At 47.1% G+C, this 25,149-nt stretch overlaps 2 protein-coding genes across 2 annotated transcripts in view; one reads left to right on the top strand and one right to left on the bottom strand.

The window, feature by feature from the left end:
* Positions 1–24,324, top strand: part of RS1 (retinoschisin 1) — a 35,221-nt gene extending 10,897 nt beyond the window's left edge. The window contains exons 2-6 of the mRNA XM_055269094.2: positions 3,511–3,536; positions 4,419–4,524; positions 14,148–14,289; positions 17,150–17,345; positions 19,590–24,324. Of these exons, the coding sequence (XP_055125069.1) occupies positions 3,511–3,536; positions 4,419–4,524; positions 14,148–14,289; positions 17,150–17,345; positions 19,590–19,742 (623 nt within the window). The 3' untranslated portion in view covers positions 19,743–24,324. The remainder of the gene's footprint in view (positions 1–3,510; positions 3,537–4,418; positions 4,525–14,147; positions 14,290–17,149; positions 17,346–19,589) is intronic.
* Positions 7,497–25,149, bottom strand: part of CDKL5 (cyclin dependent kinase like 5) — a 233,767-nt gene continuing 216,114 nt past the window's right edge. The window contains exons 19-21 of the mRNA XM_055269087.2: positions 15,387–15,470; positions 10,716–10,898; positions 7,497–7,696 (exon numbers count right to left, since the gene is read on the bottom strand). Of these exons, the coding sequence (XP_055125062.1) occupies positions 7,593–7,696; positions 10,716–10,898; positions 15,387–15,470 (371 nt within the window). The 3' untranslated portion in view covers positions 7,497–7,592. The remainder of the gene's footprint in view (positions 7,697–10,715; positions 10,899–15,386; positions 15,471–25,149) is intronic.

The following is a 25,149-nucleotide window of genomic DNA, read 5'->3' as shown; positions in this document are numbered from 1 at the left end:
AGGCCCCACATCTTACTACTACCACATTGGTGATTGGGTTTCAACATATGAATTTTGGGGGGACACTAACATTCAGATCATAGCAGGGACTCTGGTGGCCTGCTACAAAGATGGCGCTCCCTAACCTTCATTGCTACCTGAGAAGGTCAATTCTGCCCATAGCGGGTGAGTAACCAGTGGAACAAGGACCCAGGAGAGACAGCAGTGTGGTGGCTGCAGGTGAGGGTGGCCCTGAATCTTCCTAGGCTAAGAGACATGTGTGCTTCACTCCCACTGCCGCCCCTGCATAGCCCATCGAAGTACTCACCATGGGCATGGTCCAGTGGCCTGTCTTCTCCTAGGTCCTCAAGCCCCTTGTGAGCAGAGAGTGAGGCTTCCATTTCAGAAGGCCCCGCCCTAGTATAGTGCCAGGACTACAGTGGACACAAAAAAAGTGGTTGCAGAGCAGGGAAATGTGTATTATTGAAATTAAAGCTTTTATAATTGTGATGATAAAGGCTTTGTGTGGTTTCTAAAAGCTTTTTGTGAGCATCAGATTCACTTTTTAAATAGCAAAGTGGTTAAAGGAGGGACTTTCATTTCCATTTTTTACACTCAGGTTTTGTCTGAAATTTTTTTATCATCAGAAAAGAAAGAAAGGTATTTGTTTTGTTCAAAATGTCTGGGAAGGCCGGGTGTGGTGGCTCACACCTGTAATCCCAGCACTTTGGGAGGACAAGGCAGATGGATCACCTAAGGTCAGGAGTTCAAAACCAGCCTGGGCAACATGGCAAAACCCAGCCTCTACTAAAAATACAAAAATTAGCTGGGCATGGTGGCTGTAATCCCAGCTACTCGGGAGGCTGAGGCAGGAGAATCGCTTGAACCTGGAAGGCGGAGGTTGCAGCGAGCCAGTCTCAAAAGAAAACAAAAACAAGTCTGGGAAATGGAGTTTTGGTGGTGTAGGGGAGAAAAAGTAAGCACTTTTCCTCACTTATCTCAAGATTCGTGACTGAGACCCCTACGATGAAAGACAGATTAATGAGGGAAAACCATCCACACTTATTTAATAAGTTTTACAAGGCACAGGAGCTTTCAGAGATGAAGACCCCACGAAACAGGAAGATCTGTGCATTTTTGTGGACAGTTGTGTGGAAATATGATTGGAGGATCAAAGGGCATGATCTAATGGTAATAAATGAGAAAGGCATAACAAGGCCTGTTTGTTCAGATTCGTGTTGGTGCCCCTGTGTGATACACCTTCCCTCCGGGTATAGGGCAGGACACCTGTCACATGAGGGTCTTCAGGGGAGAAGATTAGACTGACCTTCCTAGGTTTGATGGCCTGCTTCAGGGAAGAAGAGGTGAAAGGAATTCGATGGCCCATTACAGGAGAGAAAGGGTTAAGGGCTGCTTTTGTTTCTATGGCCAGCTTCAGGAGAGAGGGGGCAGGAGCAGGTCAGAGAGACCTTCCTGCTTCTGCAGTTTTCTCAGTTTCCTTGTGTGTCCAGGTGCCATATTTGGTGGTAGCGTTTCCTGCACCCCATCAGTGCTTTAAACCAGCAGTGTCCAATGCAACCTTCTGCGATGATAGAAACGTTCTGTATCTTCTTAGCCAGTACAGTAGCCACTAGTTTCATGTGGCTCTGAAGCACTTGAAATGTGGCTGGTTTGACTGAAGAATTGAACTTTTAATTTTGATAGTTTTAATTAATTTAATTTATTTTATTTTTCGAGACGGAGTCTCACTCAGTTGCCCAGACTGGAGTGCAGTGGTGCAATATCGGCTCACTGCAACCCGGGTTTCAAGTGATTCTCCTGCCTCAGCCTCCCAAGTGGCTAGGATTACAGGTGCCTGCCACAAAGCCCAGCTGATTTTTGTATTTTTAGTAGAGACAGGGTTTCACCATGCTGACCAGGCTGGTCTCGAACTCCTGACCTCAAGTGATCGGCCTGTCTCAGCCTCCCAAAGTGCTAGGATTACAGGCATGAGCTACCCTGCCCAGCCAATTTTAATTAATTTAAATTCCAATACCACATGGGACTAGTCATGACTACATTGGACAGTGAGGCTTTAAACAATCAGTTTCTGCTAATACATGCAAACTCTTTACCTGCTAAAGTGTGAATTCATTCTCTTTATTCATGCTTCTATAAAGAGAGCTTATATGTCAGTTTTATGTTAAATTTTGCACACTTTCAATTTTCCCACATTATGTATATGGTACTTATACTTTGATTGTGGTTTGATATTTCCTGTATATTATAGGCAAACCTATAAAATAATTTCTAAACAATGTCTTAATCCTAAATCACCTAATCGTGGCACAGTGAGGGAACCGGGAATCAACTCCTGAAGAGCACATTGGGCAGACACAAGGGACGACGATGATGATGATGATGATGATGAAGATTTAATAAAAGAAAAACCTTGGGCCGGGCATGGTGGCTCACGCCTGTAATATCAGCACTTTGGGAGGCCGAGGCAGGAGGATCACCTGAGGTCAGGAGTTCAAGACCAGCCTGGCCAACATAGCGAAACCCTGTCTCTACTAAAAATACAAAAAATTAGCTGTGTGTGGTGGCACGCACCTGTAATCCCAGCTACTTGGGAGGCTGAGGCAGGAGAATCGCTTGAACCTAGGAGGCAGAGGTTGCAGTGAGCCGACATTGCGCCATTGCACTCCAGCCTGGGCAATAAGAGTGAAACTCCATCTCAAAAAAAAAAAAGAAAGAAAGGAAAAAAAAACAGAAAAACTTCACACTGTTAGGGTTAAATGAAAGGGAAAACAGGATACAACATTGTTTACATAGTAAGTTCTCAAATATATTTAAAAATACACATAGAAAAATGACAGGAAATGACGGGAAATATTTATACTAAAATGTTAACAGTGTTGGCTTTGGTGGTAACAAATATAGGTGTTTTCCTCTCCCTGCCCTGTCCGCTTTGCTACATTAATGTAGTTTCCAAAATTCTATAACGAACAAAAATATTGATTATCTTTTTTTTGTTTGTTTTTGAGACAGAGTCTGGCTCTGTCACCCAGGCTGGAGTGCAGTGCAGCGATCTTGGCTCACTGCAACCTCCGCCTCCCAGGTTCAAGCGATTCTCCTGCCTCAGCCTCCTGAGTAGCTGGGATTACAGGAGCATGCCACCATGCATGCCCAGCTAATTTTTGTATTTTTTGTAGAGACGGGGTTTTGTCATGGTGCTCAGGCTGGTCTCGAACTCCTGGCCTAAGTGTTAGGCCGGCCTTGGCCTCCTAAAGTGCTGGGATTACAGGTGTGAGCCGCTGCACCGGCCCTATTATGATGATCTTGTTCTTTCTGTTTAATTTTACCGTCCCTAGCTTCTTAGCATCTGCGGATGTTTTTCCTGGCAGATATTTACTTCCCGTGACTTCTTCCAGAAGGGGTGTTGGTAGCTTTCATGTGACTATTTCAATTTCACTTTTCCATGTAACAAGTGATGCTGTTGGATTTCTCTTTCATTAATTAGATTTTTTCTGTCTCATCCTTTTGCTTTAGCCACATTGGGATTATCATCTACCGAGGTATGTAACAGTAAGAAAGCTGTAATGTACATGCATAGTGCTTTTGAAAATTTTCCTAGCCAAAAATAACATAGAGGACTATCACTTTGTTTGTTTGTTTTTAAATGTATTTTGAAATATATTTTGGCTGGGCATGGTGGCTCATGCCTGTAATCCCAACACTTTGGGAGGCCAAAGCAGGCAGATCACTTGAGGTCAGGAGTTTGAGACCAGCCTCGCCAACATGGTGAAACCCTGTCTCTACTTAAAAAATACAAAAATTAGCCAGGTGTGGTAGTGCATACCTGTAATCCTAGCTACTTGGGAGGCTGAGGCAAGAGAATCGCTTGAACCCAGGAGGCAGAGGCTGCAGTGAGCCGAGATCACACCACTGCACTCCAGCCTGGGCGACAAAGTGAGACTCTGTCTCAAAAAAAAAAAAAAAGTATTTTTTAGGTGATGGTGACAGTAGCACATTCGACCTAGGCAAGCTCCACGATTGGTGTTTGAATGAGAGAATGAAAGTAAAGCAGGTCTTCAATCAGATGGCACACTCTTGAATCTATCTCCACATAGGAACTTCCAGGGGATGTGAAGAGTCTAAACTTGGATTGGGGCTCCCCAAACTCCTGAAGATAACTATCATGGGGTGAACAGTGCCCTCTAGACGGGTGTATCTGTGAGATTATTAGTTGGTCGCCCAGGGTGGCAGACATTTTACTTATTTAGAATGGAAGATGAGTGGTAGCTGTGTGTATTAAGGCTGGATTAATAGCTCAATTTGGCCATTGTAGCAAAGCTGCTATAGACGACACATAAGGAATGAGTGTGATCACTCCGGGGGGGCAACCACAGTTGCCTTTGACTGTGACTTTTCTGCCCTGCCTCTCTGGTTGGCTGCAGGATGAAGGCGAGGACCCCTGGTACCAAAAAGCATGCAAGTGCGATTGCCAAGGAGGACCCAATGCTCTGTGGTCTGCAGGTGCCACCTCCTTGGACTGTATACCAGGTGAGTATCCCCTGTCCTTGGGATGGAACAGTCATTCGGAACACCCCATTTCTCTTCCTTTTTCCCACTCGGCTGAATTAATCCCCTGAATGCTATCCCCATCTTTAGAATGAAAGATGAGTGGTAGCTGTGTGTATTCATTTATTACTATTATTAAGCCTATGTTAATGTGGGTTTTCTCCAGTTGGCCTCTGAGCTTCGAATCTCACAATGGCCCCTGCTTCAACACATGGCGTGATGTCAGTGTTCAGAAACAGCTCCCTAGATCTCCATGTCTCCAGGCTGGGATAGTAGGATGGGATCTAACTTTCAATGAAATCGATGAATGAGACTGATTGAAAATAAATTAATGGGAGGACGGGCACAGTGGCTCACGCCTGTAATCCCAGCACTTTGGGAGACCGAGGCGGGTGGACTGCTTGAGCTCAGGAGTTTGAGACTCGCCTGGGCAACATGGTGAAACCTTGTCTTTACTAAGAATACAAAAATTATCTGGGTGTGGTGGCTTGCGCCTGTGGTCCCAGCTACTCAAGAGGCTGAGGTGGGAGGATTGCTTGAACCCAGGAGGTGGAGGTTGCAGCGAGCAGTGATCGTACCACTGCACTCTGGCCTGGGTGACAGAGCGAGAGCCTGTCTCAAAAAAAAAAAAAAAAAAAGGAAAAGAAAAGAAAAGAAATTAATGCTAGGCAGCCTGGAATTTTGAAAAGAGCACAGGCTCTAGAGCCAGGAAGATGAGGGATGGAATCCTGGCTGTGTCACATCTGAACTCTGCGACTGCCACTTTTTTCCTTGTCTGTCCAATGGAGGTGATGATAGCACCATGCCTGGATACTGCTTGCTCACCAAACAGCCATGTGCTTCCCTCCTATTGCCCAGCCCCCTTGTAATTGATCAGGTGGTGCCATCCAAACAGCTCCAGCCAAGGTGAGCAGGCCACTTCGAAAATGGCACTTGAAGGGCTGGCACTCAACTCTCCAGCTCTCCCTTTCCTGCTGTGAAGCCACCTGTTGAAATAGTGGCTTTTTCTGCAACCTGGTCTCAGGCTGATCACGTGGAGCAGAACCCCCTGCCTACCCACAGTAGACCAGTTGCCTGAGTGAAAAATAAACCTGTTTCGTGGAGCCTCTGAAATTTCCAGGCCAATTTGTTCTGCAGCTGATGTAACCTATGTCTAAGACAGGGGCCAGCAAATTTTGTAAAGGAGGAGAGAGGAAATATTTGTGGCTTCGTGGACCAAATAATCTGTCACAACTAGTCCATTCTGCTCTTGTCTTGGAAAGCAGCCATAAACAATGTGGAAATGCTCAAACATGGCTGGGTTCCAATAAAACTTTATTTACAAAACAAGCAGAGGGCCACATATGGCCCATGGGTCATAGTTTGTTGACCTCTGCTCTACGGGGTTGTCAACAAGGAATAAATAAGATGAGGCATTAAAGCAGCCTGTGGGGTACTAGCACACTGTTGAATAAAGGTTGGTTTCTTTTCTACCAGCCTCCTAAGAGCTCATACTGTGAGGAGGGAGTGAGCAGATCCAATTTTCAGGGGCTTGGGCAGCCCCTGCAAATATTTGCAATGCTTAAATCCTTTCCATGCTCAGAGCTTGTTTTGCATGAAACTGGCCTTGCTGCCTCTCCAGGGTTATGATGCTATTGTGCCACTTCATTTACTTTACACAATTGCCTAATAATAGCTTCACAAGAGACAGGTTTGTGCGTCTGTGTGTGAGGCTCTTTTCATTATTTCATTAAATTTGCATTAAAAAAGTAAATTGCAATGTGTGTGTGGGAGGGTGGGGTACAATGGTTTCTACTGCGTGATTTTCCTGTTTTCTGAAGGGGAAGTCATTTCTGAACTAAGTTTGTTTTCCAAGGGAACTGTGGGGTCCCAATCGTGAGGACATCCCCTCAGGCTCCATGGCATGAGCTCATGCAGCCATTAAATGTTGGTATGATTGGCTCAGTCAATATTGACGCACCCTCATTAATAATCCATTTATAACTCAATTCACCCATCTTTCAACATGTGCCTATGATGTGTCAGGCACTGACAAGGAGACAGAAATGAAGGCATCGTCTCCACCTTAGAGAAATTTACCATTTAGTGGTAACGAATGTTCTTTTCACTAGAGGCATGAGACCTCCTGGAATTCCGTTCCAAGTAAGTTCTGTCTAAGAAGAAATTGAAAAGACATTGTTTATGTGGATTGGCTTCATTGACCCAATCTAGTTGGATACTTCAAGAAAGGGCCATGTGCAGCCTAGGCAACATGACGAAACCCCATCTCCAGATGGGGGGCACGGTGGCGTGTGCCTGTAGTCCCAGCTACTCGGGAGGCCAAGGTGGGAAGATCGCTTGAGCCCTGGAGGTTGAGGCTGCAGCGAGCCATAGTCATATCACTGCACTCCAGCCTGGGCAACAGACAGAGACCCTGTCCCCCCCCAAAAAAAGAGAGAGAAGAGTCATGTGTTTGAGGGATGTGATATTGACCCTGGTCCCCAAAGCTGTCTCCCCTACACAGCTGTCATGAGCTTGAGGTTCTAAAATTAGAAATTCTTTTAGCTTAAGTGTTCTCCTCTCTCTACTGCTTTTTGGGTTTTGTTCTTTTTTTATTTTTATTTTTTTATTTTTTTTGAGATGGAATCTCGCTCTGTCTCCCAGGCTGGAGTACAGTAGCGTGATCTCAGCTCACTGCAACCCCCACCTCCCGGGTTCAAGCAATTCTCCTGCCTCAGCCTCCCGAGTAGCTGGGACTACAGGCGCACGCTGCCACACCTGGCTAATTTTTTGTATTTTAGTAGAGACGGGGTTTCACCGTGTTGCCCAGGCTGGTCTCGAACTCCTGAGCTCAGGCAATGCACCCGCTCGGCCTCCCAAAGTGCTGGGATTACAGGCGTGAGCCACTGCACCTGGCCCTGGTTTTTATTCTTAACAACGCAGATATTTTCAGAAAGGAAAAGTCAACCTCAGCGTTAATGGTTGATTCATTGGTGTTAATTGGTTCTTCCATGAGAGAGATGATTCAGGGCATTGGGACCAGCCACAGGCTTGCAGAAGTCACTTGCCCGTCAGTGCCACAGATTCTCATGGTATGTCAGGAGTGCAGCTTGGTTTACCTGGGCCCTGTGAATCAGGGCTTCCCTCATAGCCTGTCTCACGAAGAAAGAGAACCCTGGAAAGCACAGAAGGACAGCAGGGTCACTCAGAGCTGCCAGGAGGTGCTAGCAGGTGCACTCTGACTAATGCCCGGGCCCCCCATGGAGCAGAAGGCCACATGCATTCTGGCCTCCTAATCTTCACTTTAATGCTATTAAAAATACTAAAAGCTCTGTCTTTTCCACCGTTGAGCCAAGATTACCCCGGCACTCTGAGAGCGAAAAATAGGGTAGGGAAATTATCAAAAGTATAAGAAATCCACTGGTTTGCTAATGGTTCATTTTGATTCTAGATTTTCTATTCTATATGATGCTTGAGCTTATAATCCATTCTTCCAGAAATATTATCCTACATATTTTCTTCTGTACTCTACTATATTGTCACATATATTCAAGTCTAATATCTATGCATAACACTATTCACATCTGTCTGGAATCTTGTGTTAAGAAAGTCCCTGAATTCTGTGTTTCTTTAGATCTGCATTCTTTATAAGCCTGCCTACAAACTCAGAAAGTAGCCACTAAAGTAAAAAGGCTAGAATATGAAATATACACAGCCTTGGGCTGGCAACATATTGCAAATATGCTTTTATCTATCTCATGATCACATCATGGCTCAGAAGAGCCATTTGAGCTACAGAAGATGTAGGCTTTTCCCTAAGGGTGAAATGAGTATAGAAACAGGTCTAATAGCTGTAACAACAAAGTGACACTGGGTGGAAAACTCAGGAAGGTCATATTCTGTGTGTGTCTGATAAGGATCCCATTAGTTTTTTTTTTTTTTGAAATGGAGTCTGGCTCTGTTGCCCAAGCTGGAGTGCAGTGGCGCAATCTCGGCTCACTGCAACCTCTGCCTCCTGGGTTCAGGCGATTCTCCTGTCTCAGCCTCCCAAGTAGCTGGGATTACAGGTGCCCACCACTGCACTTGGCTAATTTTTGTATTTTTAGTAGAGATGGGGTTTCACCGTGTTGGCCAGGCTGGTCTCGAACCCCTGACCTCAGGTGATCCTCCTGCCTTGGCCTCCCAAAGTGCTGGGATTACAGGCATGAGCCACTGCACCCAGCCTAGGATCCCCTTAATTCTTTCTTTTTTTTTTTTTTTTTTTTTTGAGACAGAGTCTTGCCCTGTCACCCAGGCTGGAGTGCAGTGGCGCAATCTCGGCTCACTGCAAGCTCCGCCTCCTGGATTCACGCCGTTCTCCTGCCTCAGCCTCCCGAGTAGCTAGGACTACAGGCGTCTGCCACCACGCCCGGCTAATTTTTTGTATTTTTAGTAGAGACGGGGTTTCACCGTGTTAGCCAGGATGGTCTTGATCTCCTGACCTCGTGATCCGCCCACCTCGGCCTCCCAAAGTGCTGGGATTACAGGCGTGAGCCACCGCGCCCGGCCGGATCCCCTTAATTCTTTCACAACACTATTTATGTTGCCTTCTAGCATCTACTCAATTTATGGTTTCTTTTGATTAGGCCAGAGGTCACAGTCAGCGTCTGCTTCTTCCCTGAGGCCTCTGCTGTCTGTTTCGAAATGCCATTTCCTACGCTTGTCCCCAGATGGGGCGACGGTGTGTGTTCATTCATCCCTCCGTCCATCTGTCCAGTCAATACCTAGAGAGTGCCCACCACCTGTGGGCATTCTGCTCAGCTAGGGGGAGAATGGGGAGGGAGGCAGGCAAGGGGAGATGGCAGTGAAGTACGCCCGAGGAGGAGGGGTGCGTGACAGGCGTGGAGGGTGCTGGGGAGGTAGACCTGGGGCCCCTCAGCCAGCTCAGGGCAGGCAGAGATCTCAAGGCTGAGGCATGGGGGGGGCCAGGCGAAGGGGTGTGGACGGCAGGGGATGGCCTCAGGGAAAGCCTGCAGGCCACATGTGGACCTGAAAAGAGCTCATCCAGGCCCACAGAAGGAAGAGGAAAGGGGAAGAAGAAGTCAGGAAAAATCACAATAAGAGAACTGGAGTGTGCTCTTCTTCAGGGCACACACAGTGTGGGAAATGCCACTTTTTCTATTTTTCCATGTTAGAAGAAATCCAGCCGGAGTGCCCCCTTGTAATGGCCTGTGAGGAGTCTGCAGACAGGATTTTTGAAGGTCTTTTCTCCCCATTTAGACTACATGAACCCCCCACGAGCTGGCGAGGGCAGGCTGGCCACAGCCCCATTGGAAGGCAGACGCCTCACGGGTGGCTCCTCTCCCTCTGAGCCATACTGAGTCTGAGGGACCTTCCCAAGTTTTCTGAGCGTGCCCAGAGCTTAGGGCTCCCAAACCCATGCCAGTCCAGCCCCTCAGGGGAATCAGGTCCCTCTCCGTTGCACTCAGGCCCTCACCACATCCCTGCTACTTTAGCTGGGGCTGTGACCTCCTTCTCTTGGGCAATGCGCTAATTCCTGGTGAGGCCTAGATCTTCCAGGTCCATAAGCTTAAGGGATGCTGTCGACAAGTTTCTCTCTCACATCCCTGTCTCTCTGTCTGTCTGTCTGTCTCTCTGTCTCTCTCTCTCTCTCACACACACACACAAACTTGCTCCTGCCTGGGGCAAGGAGAGCTGAAACCATTCATTAGTCACATGAAGCTGGCCTCATTCTCTGGAGGGTGTGGCAGGGGGTGCGGTGGTGGGGGGATGGGGAGGGTAATGGGGACAGAACAGAGTAGGATAGAGGGGCAATGGATTTCCTCCCTATTGAGTCTTTGCCAGAAAAACGTGCAAAATTCAAGAAGGTATCAATGCAGGTAGCAATTTTATGAAGACAGGTACTACCTCATGCCCCATTTCACAGATGAGGAGACTGAGACCCAGAGAGGTTAAGCAACTGGCCTGCGCTCACGCTGAGAGGGTGGGCCCCTACCCCAGGTGTCATTGGCTGGACGCAGGCCTGCTTGACCTTGACCACCCATTACAGTCACCTGCAGCTTTGTTCCCATGCTCAGGCCAATGATGTCAGAATCCCTGGGGGTGTGGCCTGAAAATCTGCATTTCTACAGCTCCTCGGGCAATTCCGAGGTGCAGCCCAGGCTGAGTCCCACCGGTCTAGAGTCTCTGCTTACCGGATTGCTGGGTTGGGCAGCTGAAAGCATCAGTGCCTCGGACCTGGAGTGTCGGGAACATGGAAGTGCCTCGGACCTGGAGTACTGGATAGGGAGCAGGACTGGAGGTTGGACCATGAAGGGCTTGGTTTGGGACACATGGAGTGTGAGGCTTCTTTGGGTCACCACAGCGGAAGTATTCTCCTGGAACATATTCAGAGGGCAGTGGAATGAAGCTTGGGGCCCGGGAGTCAGGCATCGGCTCCCAGACACCAGCTGAAGCCAAGGTGACAGCGAGAGCGTCACCTTCCCTGGGGAGTAAGTGCAGCATCCACGTCTGGACACACGGGTCTTTAGATCGCAGAGTGAGCCACACATTCTCTGCTGCCTGGACAGGCCCTCCCAGGCTGTCAAGGGCATTGGCCCTGGCCAGGTACCCCTGCAGGGCTACAGACCGCTCTGAAGTGTTAGATGGGCTATTTGGGAAAAAATGGCAAAAGAGATGTGAAGGGGAAACAGACGAAGAAGAGCAAAGTGCCAAGAATAAGATGATTGGGAGAGGTGGCGCTGGCTTTTTCCCTTCCCCTCTGCCTACTCTCTCAGAGCTAGTGGCCCTGAGCTGGGGGAGCGGGGAGGGGAAGGAGGTTCAGTCATCAAATGCTCAAAGTGGAGGGGCCTCAGAGACACCCTAGGTTAGAATTTTGCCCACCCACCTGGCCTTGTGCCCCTCCTCCTGATCGCTCGGGCTCGTCTTCCCAGCTGGAGGGGTGTCGCGGGGGTGGAGGAGCCCTTGAGTCCACAGGCACTCAGTCCTCGGGATCTCCAGCCCACAGAATGTCTTCCCTGGCAGGCCAAGGTTTTCAAAGTGCACTTTCAAAAGTGAGCTTGTTAAAAATGCAGTTGCTCTGGGGTGGGGTTCTGAAAACTGCATTCTTAATAAGCTTCCTGATGATTTGCCCGCCACACAAGGCATGATTGAGTGGCCCACAAAGTGCTCCTCTACTCGCTCCCGGAAATTGACATGATCATAACAGACTCCCAAAGTCTTGAGTACTCAGTAAACTACAAATTCTGTGCCCTCACCCTCAGCCCCACGGAGCTGCAGATGCTAGTGAGATCGGGCCTATTCCTTTGGTGCATTGGGGCAGAAAGGAAGTTAAGCCTCCCTGGCCAGGGGTCTGAAGCTGGCCTGTTTTTAGCCTCTGGAGACAGGGCATGGCCATCTCTGCAAGCATGTTTCATTCAATTTTACTGGCTTTTGAAAAATTCTCCAGAGACTTCAGCCCTTGTTTTACGGTTACAGGTAATGGTGCCTCAGTAAATACGTCCCTTCAACCTGAACTCAAATTTACAGATGGAGAAAATACTATGATTTGCCTTAATTGCAGTTTATCATTCATCATGAGAAAACTAGGAGAATGAGGTGGGAGGATCGCTTGAGCCCGGGAGTTAGAGAGCTATGACTGCGCCACGGCACTCCAGCCTGTGTGACACAGCGAGACCTGGTCTCTAACAAAAAAAGGAAAATACATTTGCCATTTGTTTTCTGTAGAAATTCAGTTAGGAACTGGGTTTGGTTATAAGTACAAGACCCCCTAAATACTGGCTTATTGATTTAGGAGTTTTAACTCACATGGTAAAAAAAAATTAGGGGTGGGGAGTTATAATACTTAAGGTTATTAAGGCTGAGGTCTCTGCAGTTTTTTTTTTGTTTTGTTTTTTTGGTTTTTTTTTTTTGAGACAGGGTCTATCACCCAGGCTGGAATGCAGTGGTGTGATCACGGCTCACTGCAGCCACAGACTCCTAGGCTCAAGCAATCCTCCTCCCTCAGCCTCCCCAGTAGCTGGGACTACAGACGTGAGCCACGAGATGGGGTCTCCCTATGTTGCCCCAGGCTGGTCTTGAACTCCTGGGCTCAAGTGATCCTCCCAAAGCAGTGGGATTACAGGCATGAGCCACTGCACTCCGCCTCTGCAGTTCTCTTGGCCTTACCCACATGGTGCAAGATGGTTACTGTCACACCAACTATCAGATGTGATCTAGGCAACAGGAAGAAAAAAGGGGCAAGCAAAACCTGACCAGAAATCCCAGCAGGCAGTCTTTATATCTCACTGGTCAGAAGTCATGTCACGTGGGCACTTCTAACTGCAAAGGAGGCTGGGAAAGGCCCTTTATTCAGCTGGCTACATTGCTGCTCCCAATAAAAGGAGAGCTCTTTAGTCAAAAAGAAGGGGAGACTGGGTGTGATGGTTCACACCTGTAATCCCCAGTGCCTTGGGAGGCCGAGGCAGGTGGATCCCTTGAGCCCAAGAGTTCGAGACCAGCCTGGGGAACATGGCAAAATCTTGTCTCTACAAAAAATACAAAAATTAGCTGGGTGTGGTGGAGTGCACCTGTGGTCCCAGCTACTCAGGAGGCTGAGGTGGCAGGATCGCTTGAGCCCAGGAGGCAGAGGTTGCAGTGGGCTGATACAGCAACACTGCACTACAGCCTAGGGCAGGGCGAGACCCTGTCTCAAAAGAAAAAAAAAAAAAAAAGAAGAAGAAGGGGAGAATGAATGAATACTGGGTTGAAAATTGGCAGCCTCCGACCAGGTAACTCAACACTCTGCCTGCCACTGCCGGCACCACCTCGGCTCACTGAAACCTCCGCCTCCCCGGTTCAAGCGATTCTCCTGCCTCAGCCTCCCGAGTAGCTGGGATTACAGGCATGAGCCACGGCGCCCAGCCTCAATACTGTTTTTACTGTGAGGGGACATACAGACGAGAGGAAGGGGGAGACAATTAACACAGAAGAACCACCTTTGGCTACTACCACTGGGAAAAAGCAGTTCCTTTTAGCTGTTTCTCACTTAACAGTCCCCCAAGCACATTTCACCCATTTTTTTTTTTTTTCATTAGACTGGTGAGAAAACTGCAATTTACAAGTAGGAAGCCATTCTCTATATCTCAATATGTAATTGCCCTTCTTGCCTCTCACTGTGGTTTTGTCCCTATAATTGGCGATCTGCTGCCCAAGGACAACGAGAGACCTGATGTCATCAGGCAGGATGGCTAAATCTGTGTTAATGGGGGAAATAAAGATGTATGGCATTTAAATATGGTATTTCACTGTGCACCTCTTGGTTTTTAGATCTCTAAGTTGGTGGAGGAGGTGAAGTATTTCTCAAAATTCCACACACCCCTTGTGAAGTTGCCATAGAGCCACTTCCCTCTGCTTTTACAAAGGCTATGAGTCTCTATGGCAATTCCTTTACTTCATCCTTCTTTCCTTTCTCGCATGAGTAGTGAACCGTTGAAGACGCAGCTGTACTCATTGTGAACCACAGAGACAGGTAAAGCCTTCTCCATCTCCGAAGCACAAAGCAGATGGGTTTGTTTTGTTATTTCAGTCACCTGGTGCTTGTTGAGTATTGAGATATGTGTGAATGTGAATTCTTTTTCCTTTCCCAGAATGCCCATATCACAAGCCCCTGGGTTTTGAGTCAGGGGAGGTCACACCGGACCAGATCACCTGCTCTAACCCGGAGCAGTATGTGGGCTGGTATTCCTCGTGGACTGCAAACAAGGCCCGGCTCAACAGTCAAGGCTTTGGGTAAGCAGGGCACGGGGATTTTTTTTCATGTGCTTTTAAAAAAAATAGGCCTCTCTACGAGCGTGGCCAACACAGTGAAACCCTGTCTCTACTAAAAATAGAAAAATTAACTGGCGTGGTGGCACGTGTCTGTAATCCCAGCTACTCAGGAGGCTGAGGCAGGAGAACTGCTTGAACCTGGGAAGTGGAGGTTACAGTGAGCCGAGATCACACCACTGCACTACAGCCTGGGTGACAGAGTGAGACCCTGTCTCAAAAAAGAAAAAAAATATAGACCTCTCTAATAAACAAATGACACAGAATGTACTTATGAGTGCTGGGGGAGAGATGAAGGAAGAAAGACCTCATCCATGCAGCCAGGGAAGGCTAAGGAAAACGTATTTGACCTGTGACTTGAAGTTGGCCAGGTGAGGGAGGGGAAGAGGCGTGGGGTACAGCAGGTGCAAAAGCCCATCCTGAGTTGGGATGATACCTCCAGGGTGTGGATGGGGGACATGAGCTGGGCAGCAAGGCTGAAGCACAAGTGAGACAAGGTGGAGAGGCAAGCAGAGGTCAGATGGTGCAGGACCTTAGAAGCCACGTTAATGACTGTGGTCTGTACTATAGGGATAATGGGAGGACCCTGAGTGCGTATTAGTTAGCATACAGGTTTGTGCTGTTGTAACAAAGAGCACCAAAGTACAGTGACTTAATGTAGAAGAAGTGTGTTTCTTGCTCACTTAAAAGTTTCATTCATCAGCCAGGCACAGTGGCTTACGCCTGTAATCCTAGCACTTTGGGAGGCCGAGGTGGGCAGATTACCTGAGGTCAGGAGTTCAAGACCAGCTTAGCCAACATGGTGAAACCTCATCTCTACTAAAAATACAAAAATTAGCCGGGCATGGTGGCAGGTGGCTATAATCCCAGCTACTTGGGAGGCTGAGGCAGGAGAATCGCTTGAACCTGGGAGGCGGAGGTTGCAGTGAGCCGAGATTGTGCGCCACTGCACACCAGCCTGGGCGACAGAGCAAGACTCTGTCTCAGAAAGAAAAAAAAGTTTCATTCAGTAGTCTAGGGTCGTTATGGCAGCTTGATGGCATGAGGGGCCCAGACTCTACCTTGTTGTTCTGTCGTCCTTAACGTGAAACGTCTATCTTGGGGTCCAGAATGGTGTCTCCATCTTCTGCCATCACATCCACATTCTAGTTAGTGGGGAGAAACAAAAGAGCAGCAGAGTGCACATGATTTGCCTTTAAGAACACAAACATATTCTATTGGCCACTTCTGCCCACATCCCACTGACCAGAGTTTGGTTAGGGGGCCCCACGTAGTTGCAAGGGAGACTAGGAAATGCCATCTTAGCCAGATGGCCATTTGCCCAGATGAAACTCAGGGGTTCTATTACCAAATGAGGATGGGAAGGGAGTATCGGGTGATAATTAGCAGACTCTGCCGGATAAAGATTTTAAGTCGAAGAGTATCGCAAGCACATTTGTGTTTTAAGAAAAGTTCTCTGGTTCCTGTGGGGCCAGAGCAATCCAGGGAGAGTAGCTGAGGTGTGGCAAGAAAGGGGGGGACACGGGCTAGAGTGGTGGCGGTGGAGACCGACAGAAATAGAGGAATTTGAGGCACTTGGAGATGGAGCCAATAGATGGATTGGGCGCTGGAGGTGGAGAGGAGGGACCCAGGATGGTTCTCAGGTGGCCGGCATGGATGCATGCGAGGATGGGGTTAACTCAGAGGCGTGGGGTCTGAAAGCAGGGTGGGGTGGGGGCATTTAGGGACTCACATTGGGATGTGTTTCATCTGAGATGCTGAGAGGCATACAGAAGTCCTCTAGCTGGCAACTGAACTCTCTGGATTTGGGATTTAGAAAAGGTCTGGGATAGAAGCGAAAAGTCAGGAGCCACCCAAGGGGTAAGTCTGGAAAAAGAAGAGAAGGTGGCCCAGGGCTTAAGTCCTACAAAGCTAATTAAAATACACACTAAAAGGAAAAAAGGAGGCAGCGGGGGGAACTACTATAGGTTTCCACAATTTATGAGGAATGTAGCTAAAAAAACAACTTAGTTGCTTCAACAGTTATCTGGCTTGACACTTGTCCAAAGCCCTTCTAGATCCACATGGGTCAGTGCTCTGCACGAGGCAGGAATGTCACCATCCGAGGGAAACACAAATAGGTGTGAAGAGAGTGAAATGCGCAGAAAGGTTCACCCCGGGAGTCTCAAGCAGAGGGCAGGGGCTGGTGGTCTAACAGCCATGCACCTGCATGTTTTTTTTTTTTTTTGAGACGGAGTCTCGCTCTGTCGCCCAGGCTGGAGTGCAGTGGCGCAATCTCGGCTCACTGCAAGCTCCGCCTCCCGGGTTCACGCCATTCTCCTGCCTCAGCCTCTCCGAGTAGCTGGGACTACCGGCGCCCGCCACCACGCCCGGCTAATTTTTTTGTATTTTTAGTAGAGACGGGGTTTCACCGTGGTCTCGATCTCCTGACCTCGTGATCCGCCCGCCTCGGCCTCCCAAAGTGCTGGGATTACAAGCGTGAGCCACCGCCCCTGGCCCACACCTGCATGCTTTGCAGGCAGACATGTTCAACCACTCCCAAAGGCAATTTCAGCCACACTCTGAGGCATTTCTTTGACAAATTAGTCGAATCTGGAAATTTTTTCTTGGGAGGTGGAGATGCAGGGAGAGGGAGAATGAGATGCAAGTTAAGTATAACAGAAGCTGGACATTCCTAGGAGACAAGGCTCAGACTGCAGCCCAGACTGCCCGAGCTTGGCAGGGGGCTCTTTGGATGCTGCATCCCCTCGAGAGCCAGCACCTGCTGGCGTTTTGCAGACATGCACAGGGGAAGTCTCCCGGTGACTCAGTATGTTCTTGGCAGGTGCGCCTGGCTCTCCAAGTTCCAGGACAGTAGCCAGTGGTTACAGATAGATCTGAAGGAGATCAAAGTGATTTCAGGGATCCTCACCCAGGGGCGCTGTGACATCGATGAGTGGATGACCAAGTACAGCGTGCAGTACAGGACCGATGAGCGCCTGAACTGGATTTACTATAAGGACCAGACTGGAAACAACCGGGTAAGTTGGGCTTATCCCAAACCAACTTCGGCTCACACCCTCTGGGACTTCCCCTCCGGTCCCTGCGCTCCTCTCAGACAGAGCACCGACTCCGCAGCACGGTGCATCATCTGTGCTTTCCCCACAATGTGCTGTGCTCTCTTTCCTGGGCTTGCTTTGGTGCCCAGCACAGTTTGTTGGCAAATGAGTGCTACTCTTAAGTGCATCCATATCAGTATGCAGTTGCCTGAATTCTTAAGACTGACCGTTTGGACTATTTCAACTCACTGGATCATTGAATGCACTTTGCTTCACGGGTATGGTCTGATGTTATTGATGTGGGTAGAGAATCACCCATTTATATAGATGTGGCCTCTCCTATTGTTTGAGACTGACAGAGGGGAGACTTTTGAGAACCTAGCAAGTTACCCATTAGCTAAATGGTTAAAAGGACTTCACCAGCACGAACACAGAGGAACTTAAACCTTTGGGCAACTCTACAACCTATTAATCTTTGTGGATTGAGACCGAACTCTTCTTCACCATAGACTAAACACAGTAGACTTCTGACTATATATACATATATATTTGCTATGAATAAAAATGAATTAAAAACTCACTAGCTCTTTGGAAATGTTAAACATCCCTTTGCCTAAGAGTAAGGAGTTCCCCAGGCTAATTTCAACATTTAATCAGGTTAAGTAGACATGTACAGCTGAGATTCAGAAGGCTTTGTAAGTCTCTGATAACAATTTGTACAGCAAGACGTTCATGGGTTGTGTCAAGGAGTTTGAACACAATAGGAAAAACCATCTTGATACTTGGACATTTAATTTCATTTTTATTCTTATTAGCTGGCTTCTCCAAAAGACGTGAGAAGTTTTTCAAGCCCTGTGCCTCTGAAGGCCTTGAAGGTTCTTTGCAAAGAGGCACTTCACCCCTGCACTTGTGCAATCTGGTGGAGCCTGTTCCACCCTCCCCTCTCTTCACCTGGCTCCTGGCTTGAATAGGCTCAAAAACAAACTGCAGTAGACAGGGCAGTGTGGGGCGGTGCCACTGCGGAGAAAGGCAAGAACATGGCAGACCAAGCCCTTCCCGTTTTGTGGATGGATGGGGCCAAATGCAACAGCCAGATATTTTCAGGAGATAATCCCAGAAGGAAATGAAACGTCCTAGTGGCATCAGGCAGAGCACCATGACTTTGGTAAGAGGGCAAAGAGTGATTTCTTTGGAAATAGCGTCAAACACCCACAGCATGTTTTTATGTTACATCCTTAAAAACACTAAGCAAACCCCCTTTCTCTTTACTCTGGCACCACCCTCCCCTTTCCAGAATCTTCCTTCGAGTTTTTATGTCTTTTTGTTTTGTTTTGAGATGGAGTCTCGCTCTATTGCCCAGGCTGGAGTGCAATGGTGTGATCTCAGCTCAGTGCAACCTCCGCCTCCCGGGTTCAAGTAATTCTCCTGCCTCAGCCTCCAGAGTAGCTGGGATTACAGGCACCAGCCACTGCGCCTGGCTAATTTTTTTTGTATTTTTAGTAGAGATGGGGTTTCACTGTGTGTTGGCCAGGCTGGTCTCAAACTCCTGACCTGAAACGATCCGTCCGCCTCCGCCTCCCAAAGTGCTGGGATTACAGGCATGAGCCACTGCGCCTGGCCAAGTTTTTATGTCTTTTTGAAAAAACATTTTCCAAGTTGAAAAGGTACTCATCACTTGTGTCAAAGTAGGAACACACATTTAGGTTCTGGCTTACAACTCCTGAGCCAAGCATGGGTTTTCACTTGAGCCCTACTTTGGATACCTTTGGAACATGTAAGTGTGATGTGGGCCTTTTCAAAATGTCAAAATGCAAAGGATAAAAACTCAAAAGCGATGAGTCAAGTGGCATTTTCTAGCAGCACCCTCCAATAGAACTTTCTGTGATGATGGAAATGTTTACATCTGCACTGTCCAATATGGCGGCCACTTGAAATGTGGCTCATGTGACTGAGGAACTGAATTTTTATCTAATTTTAATTAATTGAAGTGTAAACAGACATATTGGCTAGTGGCCACCCTATTGGATGGTGCAGTTCCAGATGTCCCAAGCATGTAGGTGTGATGACAATCACTCAAGGTCAGATTTTGGGGGGCACCCGCAAACTCTCTGTGCTTTAACCACTTCCTAATCATTTCCATAGTTAAAAGTTGGGGCTAGCTCCAGAAAGGAGCCCTTCTTCCTTTTCCCTCCCCGATGTGATGGTGACAGGATTTCCTCTCTCTAGGTCTTCTATGGCAACTCGGACCGCACCTCCACGGTTCAGAACCTGCTGCGGCCCCCCATCATCTCCCGCTTCATCCGCCTCATCCCGCTGGGCTGGCACGTCCGCATTGCCATCCGGATGGAGCTGCTGGAGTGCGTCAGCAAGTGTGCCTGATGCCTGCCTCAGCTCGGCGCCTGCCAGGGGGTCACCGGCACAGAGCGGGCCGTAGGGGACCCCCTCACACACCACCGAGATGGACAGGGCTATATTTTGCAAAGCAATTTTAACTGCAGTGCTGGGTAGATAATTTTTTTTTTTTTTTTAACATATAGCTTTCTGATTTCAATGAAATAAAAATGAACTCATTCCCCACTCAGGGCCAGAGAAAGTCAGAACAAAGAAAATGTCCCCGAAACGACTTTTCTTACAAAAGCCTAAGTAGCAGGGGTAATTTTCTGCTCATTTTCTGTCTCAGTGATACTGTGAAAGGTGCAGTCTCAGGGGAACACAAAGCAGCCCTGATGATTTGAAAATTCCTTTGCTTTACCACATTCAAGACAGAAATATACAGTTTCCTAAAGCCTGGCTTTGAATGTAGAAGGGAGCAGTTCCTCCTAGTTAAGTTTCCACTAAATCATCGCCAAAGAGGACTTCAGAGCCTCGGGGGGGCAGCTGAGGGTCTCACGGGTGACTGAGTGGCAGGGATGAGTGTGGTGGGTGAGGATCCCGGTGCCCTGAGAGGCTATACGTGACAAATGACCAAAAGCCCAAGGTAGAGGAGTTTCCTCTGCTCGCAGTTCTCACCTTCAAGGTGGATCTGGGCTTCCACCCTCATGAACACAGGGATTGGGGAGGGACCAGGGTGCCCAATACACACAGCTCCATTATGCAATCCATTCCAGCAAATTCCCCGTGTCTGTGGTCACCATTTAGGTGATCATACAGGACAGGCTGCACATCTAAGTATATGTAGGGACCCCAAATGACCACAACACAGTACAATTGCCCTTTACCTAGGGCTACCATTTCCTAGCAAACCAAACAGAGTTCGAGAACAGCTGGCCCAGGAGCTACCACTGGCTACTCAGAGGCGGCTCATTAGCTGGCTACATGCTTCGCAGGAAGTGGGAAGGACTCACATCTTAAAAAGGACCACGTAGCTTTTTCCCTGAAAGCTTCTCGCCCTCCACCCCCTGCCTTGCAATACGCAGACTGCGCCTGCTCCTGAAAAGCTCTCTGGGAAGGAATGGGCCTGGCTTTCCGTTCCTGGACGCGGCGCCTTAGATTGGGAGGCCTCGTTGGCCACTTAGAGCCCAGCCTGAGTTTCCAGGCCCCCTCCTAGGAGAGGCTGTTAACACGGGGGAGGGGCAGGAGAGGTATATGGAGAGGAAGTGGTGGAATCAGAGGACGAGGCTGCTCTAAAGACTGTCCTGGCCACAGACACAGGGTGGTCTTTGCTAGCAGCTCATTTCCGAGTTACTTTTCATTTTCAAATGCCAAGGCAAGTGACTAGACTCGCGCTAACACAGTCCTGGACAACACATTCACCTTTTCTGTGAACAGGCAGCCTTCTAAAAGCTCCAAACATCCTTCTTGATGCTTTGGGGGCTCAATTATTTTATATCCAACCCAGCATCTTTCTAGTCCCTATGCTGTGTGCTTGAACTTCGGAAAATGCTTTTCCCTGCCCAATCTTGTCTCAAATATAAACATATCACACAGGGTGTTGGGGGTGGGTGGGGGTGGGGGCTATCCCTGGCCTTAGGACACAGGACAAATCTATTTTGGATAGAAATGCCTGAACAGAGACCCTTATTTGGAAAGGTGAATTAACTTTGGTCACGACATGGACTGTCAGACAAAATGGCAGTATCCTAAGAGTTAAGGGCACATCAAACACAGGAGTCGAGAGAGTGCAGTTCAGGGAAAAAGGAGAGGAGGAAACAGTGAGGCAGGGAGAAAGTCTTTCCAAATAAGTGTTCATGTTGGAAACTTTTATCACGGCTTTATTGAGATTCAGTTCACATACAATTTGTATCCATTTAAAGTGTACAATTTGATGACTTTTGGTATATTCAGAGTTGTGCAACCATTATCACTAGATCAATTTTAGAAAATTTATCACCCCAAAGAAAAATCCTGCACCCATCAGCCATCACTCCCCAACCCATCGGCCACCCCAAGCCCTCTGCAACCGCAAACCGACCGTCTCTATAGATTGGCCCATTCTGGACGTTTTACATAAATGAAATCATATAGTATGTGGTATTTCATGACTGGCTTCTTTCACTTGACATAGTGTTTTAAAGTTCATCCACGTTATACCATGTGTATCACTACGTCACTCCTTTTTATTGCTGAACATCATTGTTCAGTATCATGTCAAGAGCACATTGTTACTTATCCATTCATCCATTGATGGATATTTGGGTTTCCACTCTTTAGCTATTATGAATAATGCTGCTATGAACATTTGTGTATAAGTTTTTGTGCGGATGTGTGTTTTCATTTATCTTGGGTATATACTTAGGAGTAAAACTGCTGGGACACACAGTCACTCTTGTTTAATCTTTGGAGGAACTATTATCCAAGTGGCTGCATCATTTTACATTTCCACCAGCAATGTAGGAGGCTTCCACTTTCTCCACATCCTCAGCAACACTTGTTACTGTCCGTCTTTGACTATACCCATAATGTGTGAAGTTGCATCTCAACTGTGGTTTTGATTTGCATTTCCCTAGTGACTAATGATGTTGAGCTTCTTTTCATGTGTTTACCGGCCATTTGTACATCTTTGGATAAAGGTCTTTCAGATCCTCTGCCCATTTTAAATCGGCTTACAACTTACTGAGTTTAAGAATTCTTTGTATATTCTAATTCCCCTATTGGATATGATTTGCAAATACTTTCTCCCATTCTGTGGATCTTTTTAACCCTCTTGATAGAGTGCTCTGAAGCACAAAATGTTAAACATTTGATGAAGTCCAATTAATTTTTCTCTTTGCCTGTGCTTTTGGTGTCATATCTGAGAAACCACTGCCAAATCCAAGGTCATGAAGATTTACCCCTGTTTTCTTCTATGAGTTTTATAGTTCTACCTCTTACAGTTAGATCTTTGATCCATTTTGAGTTAATTTTTGTATATGGTGTAAAATAGGAGTCCAACTTCATTCTTTTGCATGTGGATATCCAGTTGTCCCACCACTATTTGCTGAAAAGACTATTCTTTCCCCCATTGAATGATCTTGGCACCCTTGTCAAAAAACAATTGACCATAAATGTGAGAGAGTTTATTTCTGGACTCCAAATTCTATTACCTCACTTTCTTCATTATTGTAGCTTTGTAGTAAGTTTTGAAATTGGGGCATGTGAGTCCTCCAACTTTGCTCTTCAGGATTGTTTTGGCTATTCTGGGTTCCTTGAATTTCCATATGAATTATAACTAACTTGTCCATCATTGCAAAGAAGCCAGCTGGGATTTCACATTGGAAACTGCTCAATACTTCAGAATTTAATAAACAGTAAGATATACGATTCATAAGACATTTATCTGCAGGTAATTTGCTTACAACAGCATATTATTTACTTCATTCAATTCATGACAGAATGTATAAAAACTAAAACTTTTATTGAGGGAAATCTGAAGCCTAATAGAATCTTGCTGTCAAACACACAAACTATGCTTGCAAGTATCATTTCTTTTGTGGGGGAAACTTTCAATTAAAAATTATACATAATGTAGGAAAAACTCACTCTTACCTTATTTTAACATATTTACTTTTATTTTTAGAAATGCTAGAGTGCGGTCTACACTGGAGATTGTTTAAAAATTGCGGTAAAATACACACAACATTTGCAGATTTTTAAATGATTAAATGAAATGTTACGAACAAAGAAGTAGCATTAAGCGTTGCCAATATTAAGAAAAAAAAATCTGAGCTGATTCGGGTACTCTGTGTGGGAGGAGGTTACTTGGACAAAGCAAAGGTATTTCCAGATAGAGGTGCTGCTATGAATCCATTCTCAGAGCCCAGAAGATTGCACCCCTAAAGTGACCCTTGGAATGGATGCTCACAGAACCCCATCTTTCTGTCCACTTGGGGCTTGGTTGCTAAGGCCCACTGACAAACAGCTTACAAGGACTGTTGCTTCCCCTGTGGTCCCAAGAGTAGTTCCATGCTGGGTCATTAAGCCCACCCTTACAGGGCCGATATAAATAGGCTACGTGCATCTAAAGGGCTTTGCGGATACCTACTGAGCTCTGTGTAACTGGCATTAAAGATTCAGTGACATTCCTTCGCAATTTCCTGAAACTGCCAAATTGGGGCAGAAGTAATAGCAATGTTTTATAATAGCAATAATGTTATAAGAGCTCATACTTCTTGAGACTCTCAAGTGCTCTGCAGGTTATTATCTCATTAAATCTTCACAACAACACTGAGGTAGGTACAGTGATTACCTCCATTTAAAGATGAGGAAACTGAGGCATAGTGAAGTGCCTTGCTTCAAGTCACATGAGATGTAGGAGATGGAGCCAAGACTCCACCCAGGCAAGCGGACTCTATATCCTGGGGATTTATTTATTTTTGAGATGGCGTCTCGCTCTGTCGTCCAGGCGGGAGCGCAGTGGTGCGATCTTGGCTCACTGCAACCTCTGCCTTTTGGGTTCAAGTGATTCTCCTGCCTCAGCCTCCCGAGTGGCTGGGATTATAGACATGCACCACCATTCCCGGCTAATTTTTTTTTTTTTTTTTTTGAGACAGAGTCTCGCTCTGTTGCCAGGCTGGAGTGCAGTGGCGTGATCTCGGCTCACTGCAACCTCTGCCTTTTGGGTTCAAGTGATTCTCCTGCCTCAGCCTCCTAAGCAGCTGGGATTACAGGCATGCACCACCACACCCAATTTTTGTATTTTTAGTAGAGATGGGGTTTCACCATGTTGGCCAGGCTGGTCTCGAACACCTGACCTCGTGATCCACCCGCCTTGGCCTCCCAAAGTGCTGGGATTACAGGCGTGAGCCACTGCCCAGCCCTAATTTTTGTATTTTTAGTACAGACGGGGTTTCTCTATATTGGCCAGGCTGGTCTTGAACTCCTGACTTCAGGTGATCTGCCCGTCTCAGCCTCCCACAGTGCTGGGATTCCAGGCTTGAGCCGCCACACCTGGCCTGATCCTGGGCTTTTAAGCCGCATCCCCAGAGGACCTCCAGTGACTTGTTTCAATGAAGTGTTCTATTCTCAAATCACATCAATTACCATCTGCTGGGAAAGGGGATGGAAGGTGGCACATAAATTGTTGTGAGCTTTTAGAGAAGAATATGTTATACATTGTGGAGACTTGTTACCTGCTCTAATTAGTACACTTATTCCATCAGTGTAAATAGCCATTTCCAAGTCTGTTACCCTTTCCTTCTCTTGACTAAGTTGTCTTTATTTCTGCACCTAGAGTGAACTTTAGGCAAAGTTTTTAATATACTGTGTTGGAAAGTGTTTTCGAAAATTTGAACCTTGGAGTTACTTGAATAAACCTGAATTACTAAAGAGAAACAATACTGATTGTTACCACATTACCATACATGGAGGT

This window comes from Symphalangus syndactylus, chromosome X, assembly GCF_028878055.3.
Source record: "Symphalangus syndactylus isolate Jambi chromosome X, NHGRI_mSymSyn1-v2.1_pri, whole genome shotgun sequence".
In the NCBI taxonomy this organism is placed as follows: domain Eukaryota; kingdom Metazoa; phylum Chordata; class Mammalia; order Primates; family Hylobatidae; genus Symphalangus; species Symphalangus syndactylus.
This window is presented reverse-complemented; position numbering and strand designations above follow the sequence as displayed.